Below are 18871 nucleotides of genomic sequence, written 5' to 3'. Positions count from 1 at the left end.
ACTACAATATTAAGCATGCAAACATATAAAACACAACAGCTGTACAACAACCTCTAATGAAACAGCAACAACTAATATGAAAAGAAACTATAAAAAGATTAAACTTTTATTGACATGTCTGAGTTCTTATTTGTGTTAAAAGTTGGTTTGGTTAAACATAAAATATCTCTTCAAAAGTACTTTATAAATCTCTGTCATTGTGTGTCTCACTCATACACACAAGTTAGTGTTACAGACTTAAAAGTAAAAGATGCCACATGGAAGATTTTCTCTGATTAGTTGGAGGCATTGAGGTAATATTTCATGTTGACTGAAAACCTCCAATGTGAATGCATACAGGATGGCTCATCACACACTAAATCAGACCATCAGACTCCTGAACACTTCAATACCCCCCACACACACACACACACTCCATCCTCCCCTCCTAAACTCACACCACATAAAGAACTATAGGCACAGTGCACTTTATCCATTTTTTTTTATCTCTTTATTACAACTTATGCATTGTTTATCTTTATTATTTGTTTTAGCTTCATTGTATTATTCTCCTATTTATTCGCTGTGTAAGGAAGACCGGCAAAGCCAGCTATTCATTGCATGGTGTAAGATGTCTTTACTGTGCATATGACAATAAACCTCTCGAATCCTCAAAGTTCAGACTGACTGTGAACGTGTAAATGTTAAAGCGAAGCAAAACATGACAGGACAGGGCGATCTGAAATGGACGAAGATCTCACTGACAGAGACTGAAGTGGATGTTTTACTGCCAAAAGCAGAGCCTGAGATCAGACATGAGTTCTTTAATACTAGATTTAAATGTTACTGGATCCAAATAAGGCACAAAGCTATTATTATTATTATTATTTGTTGGAAACAAAAAGAATAAAAAATGAAGACGAATCTCAACTGCTTACACATATGATCAGACATTTTAATAGGCTTATCTTAATATATCAACTGAATAAACTGTAAAAGACAGATGAAAACGCTACTAAAGTTCAAACCAACTATAAATCACTAAAGGAAATCTATAACTGCAGCTACGGCTCAAACTGCTCCATTGTCTCTTATGAAACGAACAGTGATAAGCCCTCCCTTTCTGATACAGACTCAAACTGACTGTATATTTCCAGGATCCTGTCCCTTTTTACAGGTCTGCCAGTTTGAAGATGGGTGTGACCAACAGGTTGTAAGCTGCAAGAGCTGACACGTCACTTTACTACAGATCAGCATGCAGTTGGGTAAGAAAAGAAGGCGTGACTTCCTGTGTGATGCATTTATTTGCTGTGAGGAAAGTGAAACTGTAGAGTCATTCCCTGTTGTCGAGAGGTGAAATGGCGCAGCAAAGAAATCAAGCACCAGAGGTGAAACTCAGCTGTTCGATCTGTCTGGATCTACTGAAGGATCCGGTGACTATTCCCTGTGGACACAGCTACTGCATGAGCTGTATTAAAACCTCCTGGGATGAAGAAGATCAGAGTGGAATCTACTGCTGTCCTCTGTGCCGAGAGACTTTCTACCCGAGGCCTGTACTGGTGAAAAACACCATGTTGGCAGAGTTAGTTGAAGAAGTGAAGCCTCACTACGGATCTCCTACTTTAAAAAAACACAAATGTGTTGAAGCCTCCGTTAAGCTCCAGGAGAACGTCTGTTCCCGTCATGGTGAGGTAATGACGTTTTTCTGCCGCACTGATCAGCAGTGTATCTGCATTCTCTGCTCAATGGATAATCATAAAGGCCACGACACTGTCTCAGCTGCAGCAGAAAGGACTGAGAAGCAAAAGGAGCTCGGGGAAATTTGGCAAAACATCCAGCAGAAAATCCAGGATCGAAAGAAAAATGTCAAGCTGCTTCAGAAAGAAATAAAGACCATCAGTTACTCTGCAGATAAAGCAGTAGGAGACAGTCAGAAGATCTTAACTGAGTTGATCCGTGTCATAGAGAAAAGAAGCTCTGATTTGAAGGAGCAGATCAGATCCTGGCAGAAAACTGAAGTGAGTCGAGTCAAAGAGCTTCAGGAGAAGCTGGACCAGGAGATCACTTACATGAAGAGGAAAGAAGCTGAGTTGGAGAAGCTCTCACGCTCAGAGGATCACACCGGATTTCTTCAAAGTTACCGCTCACTGTCCATACTTACTGGATCTACAGACTCACCAGTACCAAAAACTGATCGTTTGTGGTACTTTAAGGATGTGATGGCAGCTGTGAAAGCAGCAAGTGATAAAATGCAGAACATTCTTACTGAGAAACTGCCGTTAACGAAACTCATGAACAGAGATGAGTTCTTACAATATTCATGTCAAATCACGATGGATCCAAACACAACAGGCTCATGGCTGGTTTTATCCGATGAGAACAGAAAAATAACATATACTGACCAACTAAACTCATATCCTCATCATCCAGACAGATTTACATTCACTCAGGTCCTGAGTAAAGAAGGACTGACTGGACGTTGTTACTGGGAGATGGAGATAAGCAGGGATGCTAAAGTAGCAGTAGCTTACAAGAGTATTGCCAAATTAACCGTCGCTCTTGTAGATGGATTCGTAAAAAATAAGAAGTCCTGGATATTACAATGTGACGATAGTTATACCTTTGTGCATGATAGAGACACAACCGTCATCTATGCTCCTAAATCCTCCAGAGTAGGAGTGTACCTGGATCACAGCGCAGGTACTCTGGCCTTCTTCAGCGTCTCTGAAACTATGACTCTCCTCCACAGAGTCCAGACCACATTCACTGAGCCGCTCTATGTTGGAATTGGCCTTAATGGTTCTGATGGAGACACTGTTGAGTTCGGTAGAGTCATGCCGTCATGAATGCAGAGGCAGTTTAGATTTATAGGGACAGGTAAAGTGATTTAAGTCAGTATGGATGGTGTTATTGGGACTTTGTTTTTATCAAATGCAGAATGTGTAAATATGTGTGATCGTTTCAACCTATGCCTCGTGTAAGACAGGAAGTCAGGAGTCAACATTATAATTACTTACCAGAGAAGACTCTGAGGCAGTGAATAAAACTGATAATCAATTATTTGAGTAACTGTTAAACTTGTTCATTATTTGGTGGATTTCTGTATTTCTGTTTAATATTTCCTGTGTGACACATAATATAACTACACATTACTGTCTAGTCCTCTGATGCAATGCAAAGGTTTTATTGATGGGACTGTAAATATGCAAATTTAAAATACCCAACAATGTATTTTATGCTGTTATTAGATACATTTAATAGGTATAGGAACTAAAGGATTTTTTCTGAAGACGCTTTTTAAATGAGAATGATGATGAAACATAAAATGTAATAAACTGCATGAGATTTTCTAAATTCATAGATTCAGACTGTTTATTTTGTGAGTGTTTAAAGTCTATTTCTTCTCATCAACCAGCTATTTTTACATGAATAAGCAGCTGAAACGCTGAATTATTAATAAAGAAACCCTACTAGCCACTTCAGTTTAATGGACATAAACATGACAACTACAAAATATTCAAGCGTGCAAAGATGTAAAACAACAGCTGTACTACAACCTCTGATGAAACAGAAACAACCAATATAAAAAGACACAAGAAAAAGGTTAAACTAATATTGAAATATCTGAAAGTTTTTAATTGGTGTTAAAAAGTTGTAATGTTTGGTTTAACGAAAAAATCTCCCTAAAAGTACTTTATAAATCTTTCATTGTTTCTCTCACACTCACACACACACACACACACACACACACACACACACACACACACACACACACACACACACACACACGGTTAGTGTTAGTCTAAAAGGTTAATGATGCCAAATGTAAGATTTTCTTTTTGATTAGTATAAAGGAGGTATAAAGGTTATACTGTAAATAAACTAAAACCCATCCAGTGTGAATACAGGATGGCTGAACACACTGCTGAAGTTCAGACTGACTGTGAACGTGTAAATGTTAAAGCAGAGCATGACAGGACAGGACACTCTGAAATGGACGAAGACCTCAATGACAGAGACTGAAGAGGATGTTTTTCTGCCAAGAGCAGAGCCCAAGATCAGACATGAGTTCTTTAACACTAGTTTTAAAGTTTACTGCATCCAAACCAAAAAAAGGTACAAAGCTATTATAATTTTTTTGGGGGATAAAAGTATAAAAAATAAACAACAATCTCAGCTGCTTACACATTTGATCAGACACATTCACAGGCGTATCTCAGGTCAATAGATCAACTTAAAAAAACTCTGTAAACCTGTAAAAGACAGCTGAACATTCTACTAAAGTCCAAACCAAACAATTAAAAGATGGCTATACATGCAGCCACAGCTCAAACTGCTTCCTTAAATGAAACAAACACTGTTAAACCCTCCCTTTTTTCCCCAACACAGACTCAAACTCCCTCCTTTCATAGATCTACAAGTTTAAAGATGGGGGTGACCAACATGTTGTAAGCTGCAAGAGCCGACAAATCACTTTACTACAGATCAGCATGCAGTTGTGTAAGAAAAGAAGGCGTGACTTCCTGTGCGAGGCATTTCTTTGCTGTGAGGAAAGTGAAACTGTAGAGTCATTCCCTGTTGTCGAGAGGTGAAATGGAGCAGCAAAGAAATCAAGCACCAGAGGAGAAGTTCTGCTGTTCGATCTGTCTGGATCTACTGAAGGATCCGGTAACTATTCCCTGTGGACACAACTACTGCATGAGCTGTATTAAAACCTCCTGGGATGAAGGAGATCAGAGAGGAATCTACAGCTGTCCTCTGTGCCGAGATACTTTCTCCCAGAGGCCTGTCCTGGTGAAAAACACCATGTTGGCAGATTTAGTGGATGAACTGAAGAAGACTGGACACCAAGCTGCTCCAGCTAATCACTGCTATGCCAGACCTGGAGATGTGGCTTGTGATGTCTGCACTGGGAGGAAGCTGAAAGCCTTCAAGTCCTGTCTGGATTGCCGGGCCTCTTACTGTGAGCAACACCTTCAGCCTCACTACCAATCTGCTGCTTTTAAAAAACACAAACTTGTCGAAGCCTCCGGCAATCTTCAAGAGAACAACTGCTCTCGCCATGATGAGGTGATGAAGATTTTCTGCCGCACTGATCAGCAGTGTATCTGTTATCTCTGTTTAATGGATGAACATAAAGGCCACGACACTGTCTCAGCTGCAGCAGAAAGGACTGAGAAGCAAAAGGAGCTCGGTGAAAGTCGGCAAAACATGCAGCAGAGAATCCAGGAACGAGAAAAAGATGTTAAGCTGCTTCAGAAAGAGATGGAAACTATCAATCGCACTGCAGATGAAGCAGTGGGGGACAGTGAGAAGATCTTTACTGAGTTGATCCATGTCCTAGAGAAAAGAAGCTCTGAGGTGAAGGAGCAGATCAGATCCTGGCAGAAAACTGAAGTGAGTCGAGTCAAAGAGCTTCAGGAGAAGCTGGACCAGGAGATTGCTGAACTAAAAAGGAAAAATGTTGAGCTGGAGGAGCTCTCACGCTCAGAGGATCCCAACCAGTTTCTTCACAGTTACTGCTCACTGTCAAAACTTACTGGATCTATAAACTCACCACTACCAAAACACAATCGTTTGTGGTACTTTGAGGATGTGATGGCAGCTGTGACAGCAGCAAGAGATAAAATGCAAGAAATTCTTTCTGAGAAACTGCCTTTAGCCGAGCCAACGACCAGAGCGGAGTTCTTACAATATTCATGTCAAATCACGATGGATCCCAACACAGCAGGCACGTCTCTGGATTTATCAGAGGGGAACAGAAAAATAACATATGTAAAAAATAAACCATATCCTGAACATCCAGACAGGTTCCTTCAGGCAACTCAGGTCCTGAGTGAAGACGGATTGACTGGACGGTGTTACTGGGAGGTGGAGATGAGCAGCAGACCTGCTTCAGTTGCAGTCGCTTACAAGAGTATTGGCAGATCAGGTGACCTTCATGCACGTTCATTTGGATTCAATAAGAAGTCCTGGGCATTACGTTGTGACAATAGTTATATCTTTAGACATGACAACTGCTCACTCAGAATCTCAGGCCCCAAATCCTCCAGAGTAGGAGTGTACCTGGATCACAGCGCAGGTACTCTGGCCTTCTTCAGCGTCTCTGAAACTATGACTCTCCTCCACAGAGTCCAGACCACATTCACTGAGCCGCTCTATGCTGGAGTTTGTCTTTTGGGTTTTTGTGGAGACACCGCTGAGTTTTGTAAACCAAGGTAATCATGAAAAGCCAGAGGACCGGTTAACATCAAAGAAATGTATCGTAACCTGTGCAGGACATGAATAAAAGAGGCAGTTTAGGTTTAAGTGATTTAACTCAGGGTGGCTGGTGCTATTGGGACCTTTGTTCATTGGGTGCATTTCTGTATTTCTGTTTAATATATTATGTGTGTGACAAATAAGATAACTACATATTACGGTCTAGGGTTTTATTGATGTGACTGTAAATACGCACATTTATAATAGCTAACAATATATTTTCTGCTGTAATTAGATACATTTAATAGGTAGAGGAACTAAAGGATGTTTTCTGAAGACACATTTTAAATGAGAATGATGAAATGTAAAATGTAATAAACTCCTGCTTGAGATTTTCTAAATTCATAGATTCAGACTATTTATTTCGTGAGTGTTTAAAGTCTAATTCTTCTCATCATCTAGCTGTTTTTACATTTAATGGCAATTAAACAGAAATATTTAAAGGAAGATGAACTATCTTTTGGTTGAATTCATGTTCAGCTGCCGGTCAGTAAGTCAGAGCTACTGAAGGTGAAATAAAACATGTCAGCTGTACTACAACCTCTGATAAAACAGAGCAGCTATTAATACAAAAAGAAAGAAGAAACAAAGATTAAACTAGAAGGGCATTCTGAGGGCACAGATCTCTGCACAGGCATGCCCTATCTCACAATGTTAATACAGCGTGAATGTTTGCATTTTACAGATTATTCAGACACCACATAAATGCAGCACAAATCTCGCAATGTTAACGAAATGAGAAATTATTTTGTTTATCTGCTCCATGATTCGGATCTGCTCTAAAGTGTTATTGGTTCTTCTTTGGCCAAAGCTACAACCTCCCACCAAGTTTTATGAAAATCGGGACAGTATTTTGTTTTTTAATCCTGCTGTCAAGTAAATTGAGATCCCTGACGTAAGCCAACAAGTGGAAAACAAGGGACATTCCATCATTAGTCTCTGAAATGGGAAATAAGTGACTTTTGAATCACAGGTCTACCTAGGAAGATTGGGGACTTTCCTGAGTAGATGATGAAATGCACAATGAGCAATAGGTAAAAAGAAGCTACGCGCAAAACATGTGTACATTGAAGGAATGATTACTGGTTGATTGTTAAGGATAATTATATTACAAAATGTATTGTGTATACTGATTTAAAGAATGATTATTGGTTGATTATTAAGGGTAAAACAAAGTGGTAAAAATCGTATGACAAATGTATTAGGCAAATAGGGAGTAACATATACTAACCAAGAGAAGGAATGTATTGAGAAATATGTTTAAATGTTGAAGCTGCGAGAAGTACAAGGCAAGATTGCTAAAGGAGCAAAAAAGTGGAGCAATACCAGATCGGGGAAACACACATATCAGTGCACACTCACTGACGCACACACTTGCCAACACATACGGCCACACATACAGACAAAAGCGCACACACATTTTTGTAAAGATAAAAAAGGAGCAGTAGAGGGTGAATCGAGGTTACTCCTCCTGCCCGCTCTCGGAGTTCAAGACTTGCTGTTCGATCGACCACATCGGATCAACTCATCCTGGGACTTAAATTCAACTCAAGAGACAGAGCAACGAACAAAGCCACTATCGCAGAGAGAGGATCTATTACTTACAGCCGGCACGGGAGTGTCTGGCAAAAGGAGGATTAACCATCCCCACCCGGCCTAAGGTTAACAATCTGGATTTTAAGGAGCACTCTTTCGTTCACCGTGCCAACTGTAACTGTTCTGGATACGAGACTTAGCTGACTTTTGGATTGAGTCGGGAGTCTCAACAGCAATCCAACAGTACGGCAGGCTAGGAAGGACTGAACTGACGAGCACACCCCTTCCCTCTCTCTCTACAAAATTGGACATTCGACCTTCCAGCTACCAGACTTTACATCAGTGGTTTGGACTTAAAACAGTTTTTACTTACGTGTATTACATTTAGCTAATCACTTTGAGATATATAAATAATCAGTGTTAAGAATCAAATGTTTCATGCAATTCCCTTGCTAAATCCTGCAGTAAAGCCATCATTGAAGTTAAAGATTAAATTGTGGACACTGGATTCATCGGACGCCTCACCGAGGCAATAATTCTTGTTTGTGTGTATAACAATAAAATCAGGTTCTAACAGGTTGCTCTAGCCACAGAAATTAAACAGACCCTTGGGGCTCACTGTACGAGCCACTAAAACCAATCCTAGCAACTAACAAGTGCACAGATCATTAAGAGGAGAGCTGCCGTTAAGGTGCGTGACTGGTGCGGTACCTGACCCTGGGGCCATTCGGTTGGGTGCGGTGCTGGTGTAAGCAGGGTAGACGCACGGATGAAGGCAGTTAGAAGCTAGGCGTGTCTCCTCGCCACCAGCTTAAATAGTCCCTTTAACCTAGTAGGGTAATACCCGTAGGCAAAGAGGCTCGGACCCTTTAAACTGAGAGCTGGTCCAGTACCTCCTCTACGGGGGTAACTCGGGGGATCCAACACTGCGCATAGTCGGACAAACAAACGGACACACAAACAGACAAACAAACAAACAGAATGACAAATGGACAAAAACGAGCCAAAAACATAACCTCCTTGGCAGAGGTAACGACTGTTGAAATGTTTTAAAGTTTTATTTGTTTTATAAAGTTGGAATGTTTGGTTAAACATAAAATATCTCTTACAAAGCTTTTTTATAAACATCTTTCATTGTGCGTCTCTCTCACTCACACACACACAAGTTAGTGTTACGGTCTTAAAGGTTAAAGATGCCACATGTAAGAGTTTCTCTAACCAGTTGACACCAAATTAGTCGTGATGACGCCTGCAAGTACCCTCAATGCTGCAACTCAAAAAAACAGAAATATGGACAAGACTTCTTCCACCTAACTTAATAAAACTGAAGAACAACTCAGATTCTGGCCCATATATATAGGGCAATATATTTATATACAGTACAGTATACCCACTCCAATACATTATACTACACCACTGCATAACAGCATTAACAGCAGATTCTGTCACAATGCAATGTTAAAATAACTGGACACGAAATAGTCCTTTACCAAGCCCCATCTACTTTCTTTTTGGCACCTTACTGATCATTCGTATTGTTTCTATTTGTTTTATTTGCACTCCATATGTTTGCACTCTCTTACTTTGCATTGCAACTGCTGAAAAACATCCCATCTTATGACACGCTGAGCATTTACTGTCGTCCAGCTGCATTTGATTTGTTACATTTAGTTTTTTCTCCCCACCCAAATAAAATGAATTTGCCGTCTCAGACAGTGAATTATATAACTAATAAAAACAGTAACGTGCTCAAAGCTCCTACTACGTGAGCTCCGTTCAGTCTCTATGCGCGTAACGTAGAGTTTTCTATCTACGACGTGCAACGTCAAGACAGAAAATCACAGAAATTATTAGATCTTGTTAGAAGCATGCTGCATGCTTATTGGCTCACTGACACTGAAGAGATTTACTCCTTAGATATTGAAATTGGGTATTGAATGACGAGTCATTTTTCGAATACTCCGTGATACTTAAGCAATTCGGTCGGTGTCTAAGAAGTATAGAATTCGGTACCCAGGCCTACTTGAATCCCAGGATGTATATCTCAAAGGTCTTGACAAAGAAAACAGGATGGTAGTTCTCACAGATTGCTGCAATATGCCATCAGCATCACGGTCCACTTAGTTTTACATCTGAGCGCATTAAGAGGTTGAATCCTGCAATAGTGAGCAAAACGCCAGACCTGCAATTGTCAGATAAACAACTAGAAAACGTAAATCTAACAAAGAAAAATGTATCATCATCACTGGTAATTTGCTGACAGCACATTGAGAGAAAATCCTCCATGTTTAACCTTTAATAAAAACCACATTTTAGGAGTATATATTCAGTCTGGAAAACGGAAAAGTTGTCTTTTGAGATTTAGTGTTTTAACACAGGAAACAGATTGAGGAAATGTGAGAAAAGATGAAAGTACAGTAAATTTTTTTTGAAACTACAGCTAGATCTTTACAGCTGAAAGAGTTCGTCCAATCATTTTGTGACAACACCCTCACTATTGTTTCAATACTTTCAATACTGCTTAACAGAGGGAAATCAAACATGAGCTAATGTGGGTGTCAAAGAGGGATGCACCGAATCCAGGCTTCGGCCAAATATTGGGCTTTTTGACGGGGTCCGGTTTCTGCCGAACCTCAGAATATTTTCCACCGAATCCTATGCTTGCGCTACGCTGGTTGACATAATGGCGGTGCCGTTGATTACAGGAAGGTGTTTACGTAGGTGGAGCGTTCAATGCAGTAGGCTGTGAGAAAGTGAAAATCGAACTGGTGAGCAGAAAAAGTGTTGTTTGGCAGTACTTTCAGTCAAAAGAAGGCCGTTCAACTCCAGCTACATGTTCAATTTGCAATGCTGATTTGTCTCGTGGTGGCAAGGACCCTGAAAAATACACAACATCGCTGCTTTTACAACATTTGGTACGAAACATCCGAAAGAATACAAGTTGTACACGAAGGAATCTCCAGACAGCAGTCAGAATGCAGCAACTTCAGGTAAATAAAATGAAAAATACAATGCTGTGGACATTGTTTACTTCATTAATGTGTTTACTGGGTTAATGGACTGAAGATGGGAGTAAGATTCGGTATCAGATTCATCAGAATCTTAAACCAGTGGATTCGGTATTCGGCCGAACCCCAAAAATCTGGATTCGGTGCATCCCTAGTGTCAAATAAGGTTTTAGTTCCTTAACATCGCAGCTTTCAGTTTCTGGTTCACTCTGTGTGACTTATGCATTTACAGTATATGACATTTAGATTTAACTATTATAAACTATAAACATGTTTTAAGATGATATCTTTATGCATGAAAAGTGATTTTTAAGTTTTGTAAAGCTTATCTTCATACAACATACGTTCATAATCCATGTACGTTTGCTTTCATTGAGCTGCACGCTCTAATAGTGTCTCATAGTTTTGGCTGTATGTTCAAATCTGTTAAATACAAATCATGTTTACTTTACATGACCGCCAAACATTTTCCAAATCATGTCGCACAACTCTTCTCCCGTACGTCGTGCTTTTTTCACCAAATCTTTGAGGCTACGTTGCCTTCATCGGGGTGGCAGGACAGCCGAAAACATTCAGCTCAACCTGAAAAGTTAAAGGAATACGCCACCGTTTGTTGAAATAGGGCTTATCACGGTCTCCACTGGCTGTAGATAGGTGGGCCAATGCATTTTTTGTCTCAGTGCAAGTAAAAAGCCTTAGTGTTCTTTTGTGTAAAGTGATCTGGTTTAAGCTTCAAAGCTTTGAGAATGTGCAACAAAATAACTTTTATAAATAGCTAAAAAAGGTACCTACAGTGTCATTAAACAAAACATTCTGACAGTTTATTTCAACTAAAACTGGTGTCCCATAATTTTCTGTCTTAAAAGTGGCAATTTTTGGCCCTCAGATCGCTGAGCACTACAAGTTAAAAAAAAAAACATTCAGGAAACACCACAAACCAGAGCTGGTGTTTCCTCTCAGGAGGCTTCAGCAGACAAACATCCGGCCTACCGCTCGCACTTGCCGACCGACTCTAAGCGCCACATTATTCAGTTTTCCTCAGGCTTACATTAGGTTAAAGATAAACGTAAGTTTTAACTGAGTTAGTTTAAGGGATAGTTCAGATTTTTTTGAACTGGGGTTGTACAGTACGAGATACTATCCCTCGCGTGCTCCCAGTTTGGAGAAGCAGGCAGGAGTACCGACACGGAAGCTAAGCTAATGTCCTGCTGTGGACGGGGGGGCAGCAGCTTAACACATTTTAGACAACAAAAAAAAGAAAAAAAGAAATCTGTTTAAGTTCCCGCTGTATTTAGAATATTTTCACTACTTTCCCTCGCTGTCAGACAGCCCTTTACGATGGGGAACTGAAGCGGTTATCTCTGCTCTCTTCAAAGCCACCAGACTCCAAAAACAGAGTTCTGTGAAATGTTTTTGTCATGAAGGAGTCTGGTGGCTTTGAAGAGAGCAGAGATATCTGCTTCAGTTCCCCGTCGTAAAGGGCTGTCTGACAGAGAGGGAAAGTGCTGAAAATATTCCAATTCTAATCTATTCTAATATAGTGTCCACTTAAACTGATACGGATGTTTTTAGGTGTCTAAAATGCATTTAGCTGCTGTCCCCGTCCACAGCAGGACATTGCTTAGCTTCCTTGTCGGTACTCCCAACTGCTTCTCCAAACATCTACTGTAGCTAACACACTGACTGGAGAAGTAGCTCAGACAACCACACTGCAAAACATCTCAAATATCCCTTTAAAATGTGAATTAGTCCCCCCCTCTCTAAACCTTGAAAGTTTTCCAGTTTAAATACTGCAAGTTGGCCTGATTTTGAAAATGTATCCGACACATAATAACATTTTTAACAGTCTATGTTAACACCTGTAATCAGACACAAAGAGGAAAAAGTCGTCAAACGGCGGCCATTTAAAGCAAAAATGTCCCATCTTGATTATATTTTCCCCATCCTCTCCCATCGTGCGGATCGATTTGAACCATTAGTGCAGGATGACAACCGTTGAGTCGTTGGACCTTCAGTTTTTTCTGGGGATTTTCTGGGAAAAGTCCACTGGCCGCTCAGGACTTAATGAACCAAACGGTCCGAGAAAGAAACAAAGTCCAATCCAGTCCAGGTGGGATATAATCCACGGAGCCAATCAGAGCACAGAGAAAGGAAGAACACAAATCACCGGTGTAAAATCCGTTTTACTCCGTCGTTAAGGCAGCGCAGGTCCGTCCCGTTCTCATTCAACAGACGATGCACTCGGAGTGGAACTAAGGAGTCCAAACTACTAATAAAAACTGAGCAGGTGGCTTTTGTTTAACCAAAAACCGCCTGAAAAGTTTTTTGGGGAAAAACTGTGAAACACTGACGTACCAGAGTTCAGTATTCACAGCGCTCTCTGTAGAGTTCAAAACCCACCAACCTGTTGCACAGAGAGCGGCTGCAAAAACCAAAGAAAAAAGTTGTTTCCTAGTTTTTTCACCATCGGCTGTTTTCAGGATTTTCCTCATGAGAGAAGTGAAATGTAGTTTGTAGGCACAATCCCACGCTTCCCGCCCACAACTCCCAGAATCCACTGCTCATCCACAAACTCCACCTGTGTAATAATCTCACCGACCTGCAGGAGGAAGACAGAAAGAGAGCACAATTGTCAGAAAACGTTTTATCTTAATATTGAAACAGACAAACTTAAACTGCAGTTCTGATAGTTTGCCTGAAAATAATGGTTTGCCCTCACTGATAAATGAACATTACTTAACTTAATAGGCCTAAATAAATATAAAAATTTGAAACCTACATCTGTGCAGAGAATATGAACTTAAAAACGTTCTCATGACAAACACACACACACACCCACCTTTAACGTGAGCTCATCCTCGCTCTCTGCTGTGAAGTCAAACTTCGCCACTCCTTTAACCGCTGACTGCTGGCCTGGGATTGGCTGAGCTGAAAACAAGAACAGGAAGTTGTGGTTAGAGTGTGCGAAGATTCCAGATAACACATTAATACAATCGTTAACACCAGGTGTTGAAAGAAACAGAAAAAAAAGCATTTCAAATTGATAAAACAAAACAACTAATCTTAATACAACCAAATCAAAAACACAAAACTATCAACATTATCAAAACATGATTCAAATACCCACTAATAAAAACATAAACAAGATGAGGAGTGTGCCAAACAAGCACAAAGAAATGGCATCTCATAGTTATAATAATCAAGCCACATTATGGTATAAAAGCATCCAAAAAAACTCATGAAAACTAGGACATCAGATCAAAAACGGTGTACATTCAGTCATATCATCTGCAAATCCTGAGTGGCGTTTCTTTTCTTGTCCCAGAATCACCAGACGGGCGGTGTTAACAAAAGTATGCTTTAACAAATTAAACAAACAGAAAATGTTATGTTTTTCAATCTTTATTGGACGATTATTATTACCATATCGGTGTCTAAAATGTCGGAAAATCTAGAGAAGATAATGAATAAATAATGAAACTGGGAGATCTACTACAATCATTAGATCTGACAAAAGTCATTGAGTTAGTTTTTGATGCTTACATGGAAAACCCTAAATAGAACTTCCACTGAAGTAAAATATCTAATAACTTCCACCACGTGTATTTTAGACTTGATTAGATTATGCATTTTGTTTATTTTAGCGTGTGTGTGTGTGTGTGTGTGTGTGTGTGTGTGTGTGTGTTACCCTGGCAGGCTTGTGTGAAGGCAGCAGGGTAGATCCCCTCCCTCCCCTCCAGTCTTCCTCTCCTCCACTCAGCATCGATGTGCTGCGTGACCTGGATGAGCGCCCCCTTGTGGAAGGACAGATCCTCTGCAGTCTGACCGGGGAAGTCAAACAGAGCCACAGCCCACTCCTTTGTCTGAACAAACACAAACTGATTCAGCACGGAAATAACTGCGCACAATTAATAGACTAATTAGTACATTTTATACAAAAAAAATGTGAATATCTGAATATTAACAACAACAATAAAAAGAAATTGTGTTTCTGCAGGTTTCACAAAGTCAAATTTAAGACTTTTTAAGACCTTTATGGATGAAATTAAAGACCTGTATAATGACGTAAAAAAATTAAATAAGTCAGATGTACGAGTCCGGGAAACAACTCCCCGGTTTCCTCATCGGAATTATAGGACTGGTGTCTAGATTGGCTTTAATTGGCTCGAAAATTAAGACCTATGGAAAATTATTTAAGACCTAGAACATAATACTTCAGCAAATTTAAGACTTTTTAAGGCTTAACATTTAGATTTTTAAATTTTAGACTTTTTAAGGCCCCTCGGAAACCCTGCTTTAACAGAACGCACTACATAGTATAAAAATGGAACATATTGTGATGATGTTAGTGCAATATTTAAAGCATGAGTGACCCCTTTCTCTTGTTTATCTTTAATTAAAATAACTTGAAAAATGAGGGAGCTTTCTTACTTCAACACTTAAATAAAACACAATAAAAAACCCTGAACCACACGCACTCCCACACTCACTCACCTCTGAGTCGAGGCCCTGTGAGGTCTTTGGTGCTGTAATAGACAAAACAAAACCACCATTACATTCAATTCTAAAGAAATCACAATGTTTGTTAGTTTCATCTGCAAAAGAAAAGTTGTCACACGGTCACATAACGTGATAGCGTCATCACAAGCGCGCAACGTAATGACGCGAAAGACAGAAGCCTTAACTTTCTGCTGCAAAAAGAATGAATGCTCTAGCTGTTGTGGTTTTTATTTTAGACCGATTTAAAGTGAATTATGTAGGACATTCTACAGCTGCCTTGGAGGAGCCATCAAATAAGGGACATGAGATGCTATCTGATAGCTCCTCGACTCCTCGGTCCTCGGCTGAACCGGAAATTGTTCTGTCCCTCCGTGAAGAAAGGCCGTCTCAGAGCTCTTATTTCTGAAAGTGCCTTTAAATCGTTTGCACCCTCATCCTGGTATAAACTGCAGAATCATCTTAAATTAGACTAACCTACCAACATTGATACGGTTTAAAATTAGGTTGAAGGATTATTTGAGTACTAAATGCACGTGTTGCTACTGAGAACTGTGAATCTTCACTGATCTCCTGATTCAAGTATGATTATTGTTTTTTTTGTCTGTTTTATGTTGTCTGTTTTTGCTCTACATTTTAAATATGGAACTTTTGTACTGCTGTCTTGGCCAGGATTCTGAATCTCAATGGGATTTCTCCTGGTTAAATAAAGGTTAATAAAATAATTTTAAAAAATCGAAGAGCTATAGGCGAGGATACACGAGAGCAGCCTTCCCAGAAGCCGTGCAGCTGAAGGAGTTGCTAACTCTGCCCAAACAGCTGACGTATTCATGTGACTCTCCGGAGGAAAGGACATCTCATCTCTCTAAAACAAATTACCTCCTTGCCTCCTCCCACGATTTCCTCACGCCTGACGTGAGGAAGGGAGGCAAGTGGAGGAGTCGAGGAGGCAATTTAAGGGTTATTAGAGGCAGCCGTGGTTAAGCTGCCTGCTTACATATAAAGACCAACTGTACCAGTGTATTTAGGAGGACACTGAGCTATTCCAAAAGACTGCAGTTCAACAGTGTTTTATTTACAGTTGAAGGACTTTTCGACTCACCGGTTCTTTTTGTTGCTGTGGTCTCGGTTGTCGTTGGTTTTCCCGTTTCCCCTGGTGACAGCACCGGCTGCGGGGGCGGCTCCACCACCTCGGCGAAGTTCAGAGGGAATATTCCAATTCGCCCATGGATCTGGCCCCGCCCCCACTCTTGTCCAATGATCTCCAGCAGGGCGATGACATCACCCTGGGAGAAGGTGAGCTCGTCGTCATCCTCTCCCTCGTAGTCAAACAAGGCGACGCACCGAGGACCACTGCACACACGCACACGCACACACACACACCAAGGGATATACTCAAAATAAAATCTAGTCTTCTAGAAATAGGTTCTGTACAGTTAAATGTCTGGTGTGTAGTTGTGAGTTGTGTGTCTGACCTGACGGGAGGAGAGTCGGGCTGTTCTTTCTGCTCAGTGGGCTGCACAGGCAGAATAGACTACACGACAAAAAAAACCAAACAAACTAAAGTTAACTTATGTCTTACCTTTTATGTCAATGTATTATGTTGTGGGAAACACATAGAGCAGTTAAAGGTAGTAGAATTACATTTAAAGTAAGTTTCAATAAAAAACACTTGTTTTTATTATGAAAAACTGAACATGTGTTGCCGCTGCTCTTGTCTTTTTCACTTCAATTATTATGTATTATGGTATGGGTGTATTTTATTATATTTATTAACTTATCTGTCAGAACTACTTCTGAATTGCTTTAAAGAGTAGCAAGACTAGGGTTTAACCAACTGTTCTAATACCTGGGAGTCCGATAGGCTGAGGCCCTCCAAGGCAGACTTTGATTGGTTGTCCTGATCTGGGGCAGGTTCTGGTTGGATGTCCAGGTCCAGGAGACACTGTGACGGGTTGATGACGGCCGTTTGAATCCTCCCTTCACCTGGCAGGGGCTCGGAGGGGCTCGGGTCGTCCAGGACGATCAGGACTTCCTGTTTCTGAGACAAAATTAAGAAAATTAAGACCTTGGAAATCAAATCTATGACAGTAGTGTGTGTGTGTGTGTGTGTGTGTGTGTGTGTGTGTGTGTGTGTGTGTGTGTGTGTGTGTGTGTGTGTGTCCATCTGTGCGTGTGTCTGTCTGTGTGTGTGTGTGTGTCTCTGTCTGTGTGTGTCTCTGTCTGTCTGTCTGTCTGTCTGTGTGTGTCCATCTGTGTGCGTCTCTCTGTGTGTGTGTCTGTCTGAATCAGAAAGCCTTTATTTCTTTAAAAAGGAACACGCCGACTTATTGGGAATTTAGCTTATTCACCGTAACCCCCAGAGTTAGAGAAGTCCATACATATCCTTCTCATCTCCATGCGTGCTGTAACGCTGTCTGACGGCTCCAGCATTAGCTTAGCCCAGCACAAATCCTGCAGGTAACTGGTTCCAACTAGCCTACTGCTCCCAATTGTGACAAAAGTGACAAAATAACGCCAACATGTTCCTATTTACATGTTGTGATTTGTAGAGTCACAGCGTGTACAAAAAACAACGTAACATGAGACACAGCCATCTTCTAACAATAAACAAACCGGGAACTATATTCTCAGACAGGCTTGCTGCGAGCATATCACTCCGCCCAAGTACTATATTCTTCCGCCTGAGAATATAGTTCCCGGTTTGTTTACGGTTAGAAGACGGCTGTGTCTCATGTTACGTTGTTTTTTGTACACGCTGTGACTCTATAAATCACAACATGTAAATAGGAACATGTTGGTGTTATTTTGTCACTTATTCGGAGCAGTAGGATTACTGGAACCATTCACCTGCATGTTCTGTGCTGGCCTGATGCCGCTGGAGCCGTCAGACAGCCTTACAGCACGCACGGAGATGAGAAGGGTATGTATGGACTTGTCTAACTCTGGGGGTTACGGTGAATAAGCTAAATTCCCAATAAGTCGGCGTGTTTCTTTAATGTCTGTGTGTGTGTGTGTGTCTGTGTGTGTGTGCGTGCCTGCCTGTCTGAATCAGAAAGCCTTTATTTCTTTATTGTCTGTGTCTGTGTGTCTGTGTCATACCACGTAGCTGTTGAAGAGAGGGTGTCCAGGTTTAGGGCGCGGGGGCAGAGGTGGTCCCCTCTTTGATGCCCTTTGCGGCTGCACCTGATTGGCTGACACAGAAGAAGAGGACAAAGTGGTTTGTGAAGACGAAGACTGGCTGGCCGGGTAAACGGAGGGAGCGGGACCAGTTTTGGACGCAGGAGGGGCCGTCTGTTTGGCTGAGGAAGTAGAGCTGACGGCTGGAGGCGGCGGTCGCCCAGGGGTGGATTTGATTGGTGGAGGACGAAGGGGGAGGAGCTTCACACTTGACGGCCTGGAGAGAAAGAGGGAGACTGATTTATGGCACTAAACAGGAAGAGAAGTTGCTCTTCAAATAAAACCAAGCAACAGCTTGTGGGGATAGATGATTGTAGACGCTAAAAACACGATAAAAGGAGAGTTCCGACACGTTTATAATGCTGCATAATCACAACAATGAAAGAAAATCAGACCATATCGACAAAGCA

The 18871-nt window shown here is 40.9% G+C and overlaps 3 protein-coding genes across 3 annotated transcripts in view; 2 read left to right on the top strand and 1 right to left on the bottom strand.

Annotated features, from left to right (window-relative positions):
• The first annotated feature begins 1337 nt into the window (after positions 1-1337).
• On the top strand, positions 1338-2825 carry LOC114545342 (E3 ubiquitin-protein ligase TRIM39-like). Its single transcript, XM_028563615.1, has one exon. It carries the CDS (start codon positions 1338-1340, stop codon positions 2823-2825), a length of 1488 nt encoding a protein of 495 aa, XP_028419416.1.
• Positions 2826-4539: 1714 nt separating this feature from the next.
• LOC114546017 (tripartite motif-containing protein 16-like) lies at positions 4540-6575 on the top strand. Its single transcript, XM_028564658.1, has one exon. It carries the CDS (start codon positions 4573-4575, stop codon positions 6199-6201), a length of 1629 nt encoding a protein of 542 aa, XP_028420459.1. The 5' UTR covers positions 4540-4572; the 3' UTR covers positions 6202-6575.
• A 5675-nt stretch (positions 6576-12250) lies between these two features.
• LOC114546013 (SH3 domain-containing protein 19) overlaps positions 12251-18871 on the bottom strand; it is a 39218-nt gene continuing 32597 nt past the window's right edge. Inside the window, exons 10-17 of the mRNA XM_028564649.1 lie at positions 18384-18678; positions 17131-17322; positions 16757-16815; positions 16384-16634; positions 15279-15310; positions 14473-14647; positions 13624-13712; positions 12251-13383 (exon numbers count right to left, since the gene is read on the bottom strand). Coding sequence (XP_028420450.1) covers positions 13273-13383; positions 13624-13712; positions 14473-14647; positions 15279-15310; positions 16384-16634; positions 16757-16815; positions 17131-17322; positions 18384-18678 — 1204 coding nt within the window. The 3' untranslated portion in view covers positions 12251-13272. The remainder of the gene's footprint in view (positions 13384-13623; positions 13713-14472; positions 14648-15278; positions 15311-16383; positions 16635-16756; positions 16816-17130; positions 17323-18383; positions 18679-18871) is intronic.

Source organism: Perca flavescens, chromosome 19 (genome assembly GCF_004354835.1).
Source record: "Perca flavescens isolate YP-PL-M2 chromosome 19, PFLA_1.0, whole genome shotgun sequence".
In the NCBI taxonomy this organism is placed as follows: domain Eukaryota; kingdom Metazoa; phylum Chordata; class Actinopteri; order Perciformes; family Percidae; genus Perca; species Perca flavescens.
Note: the sequence above shows the minus strand (reverse complement) of the source record. Positions and strands in the feature narration are given on the sequence as shown.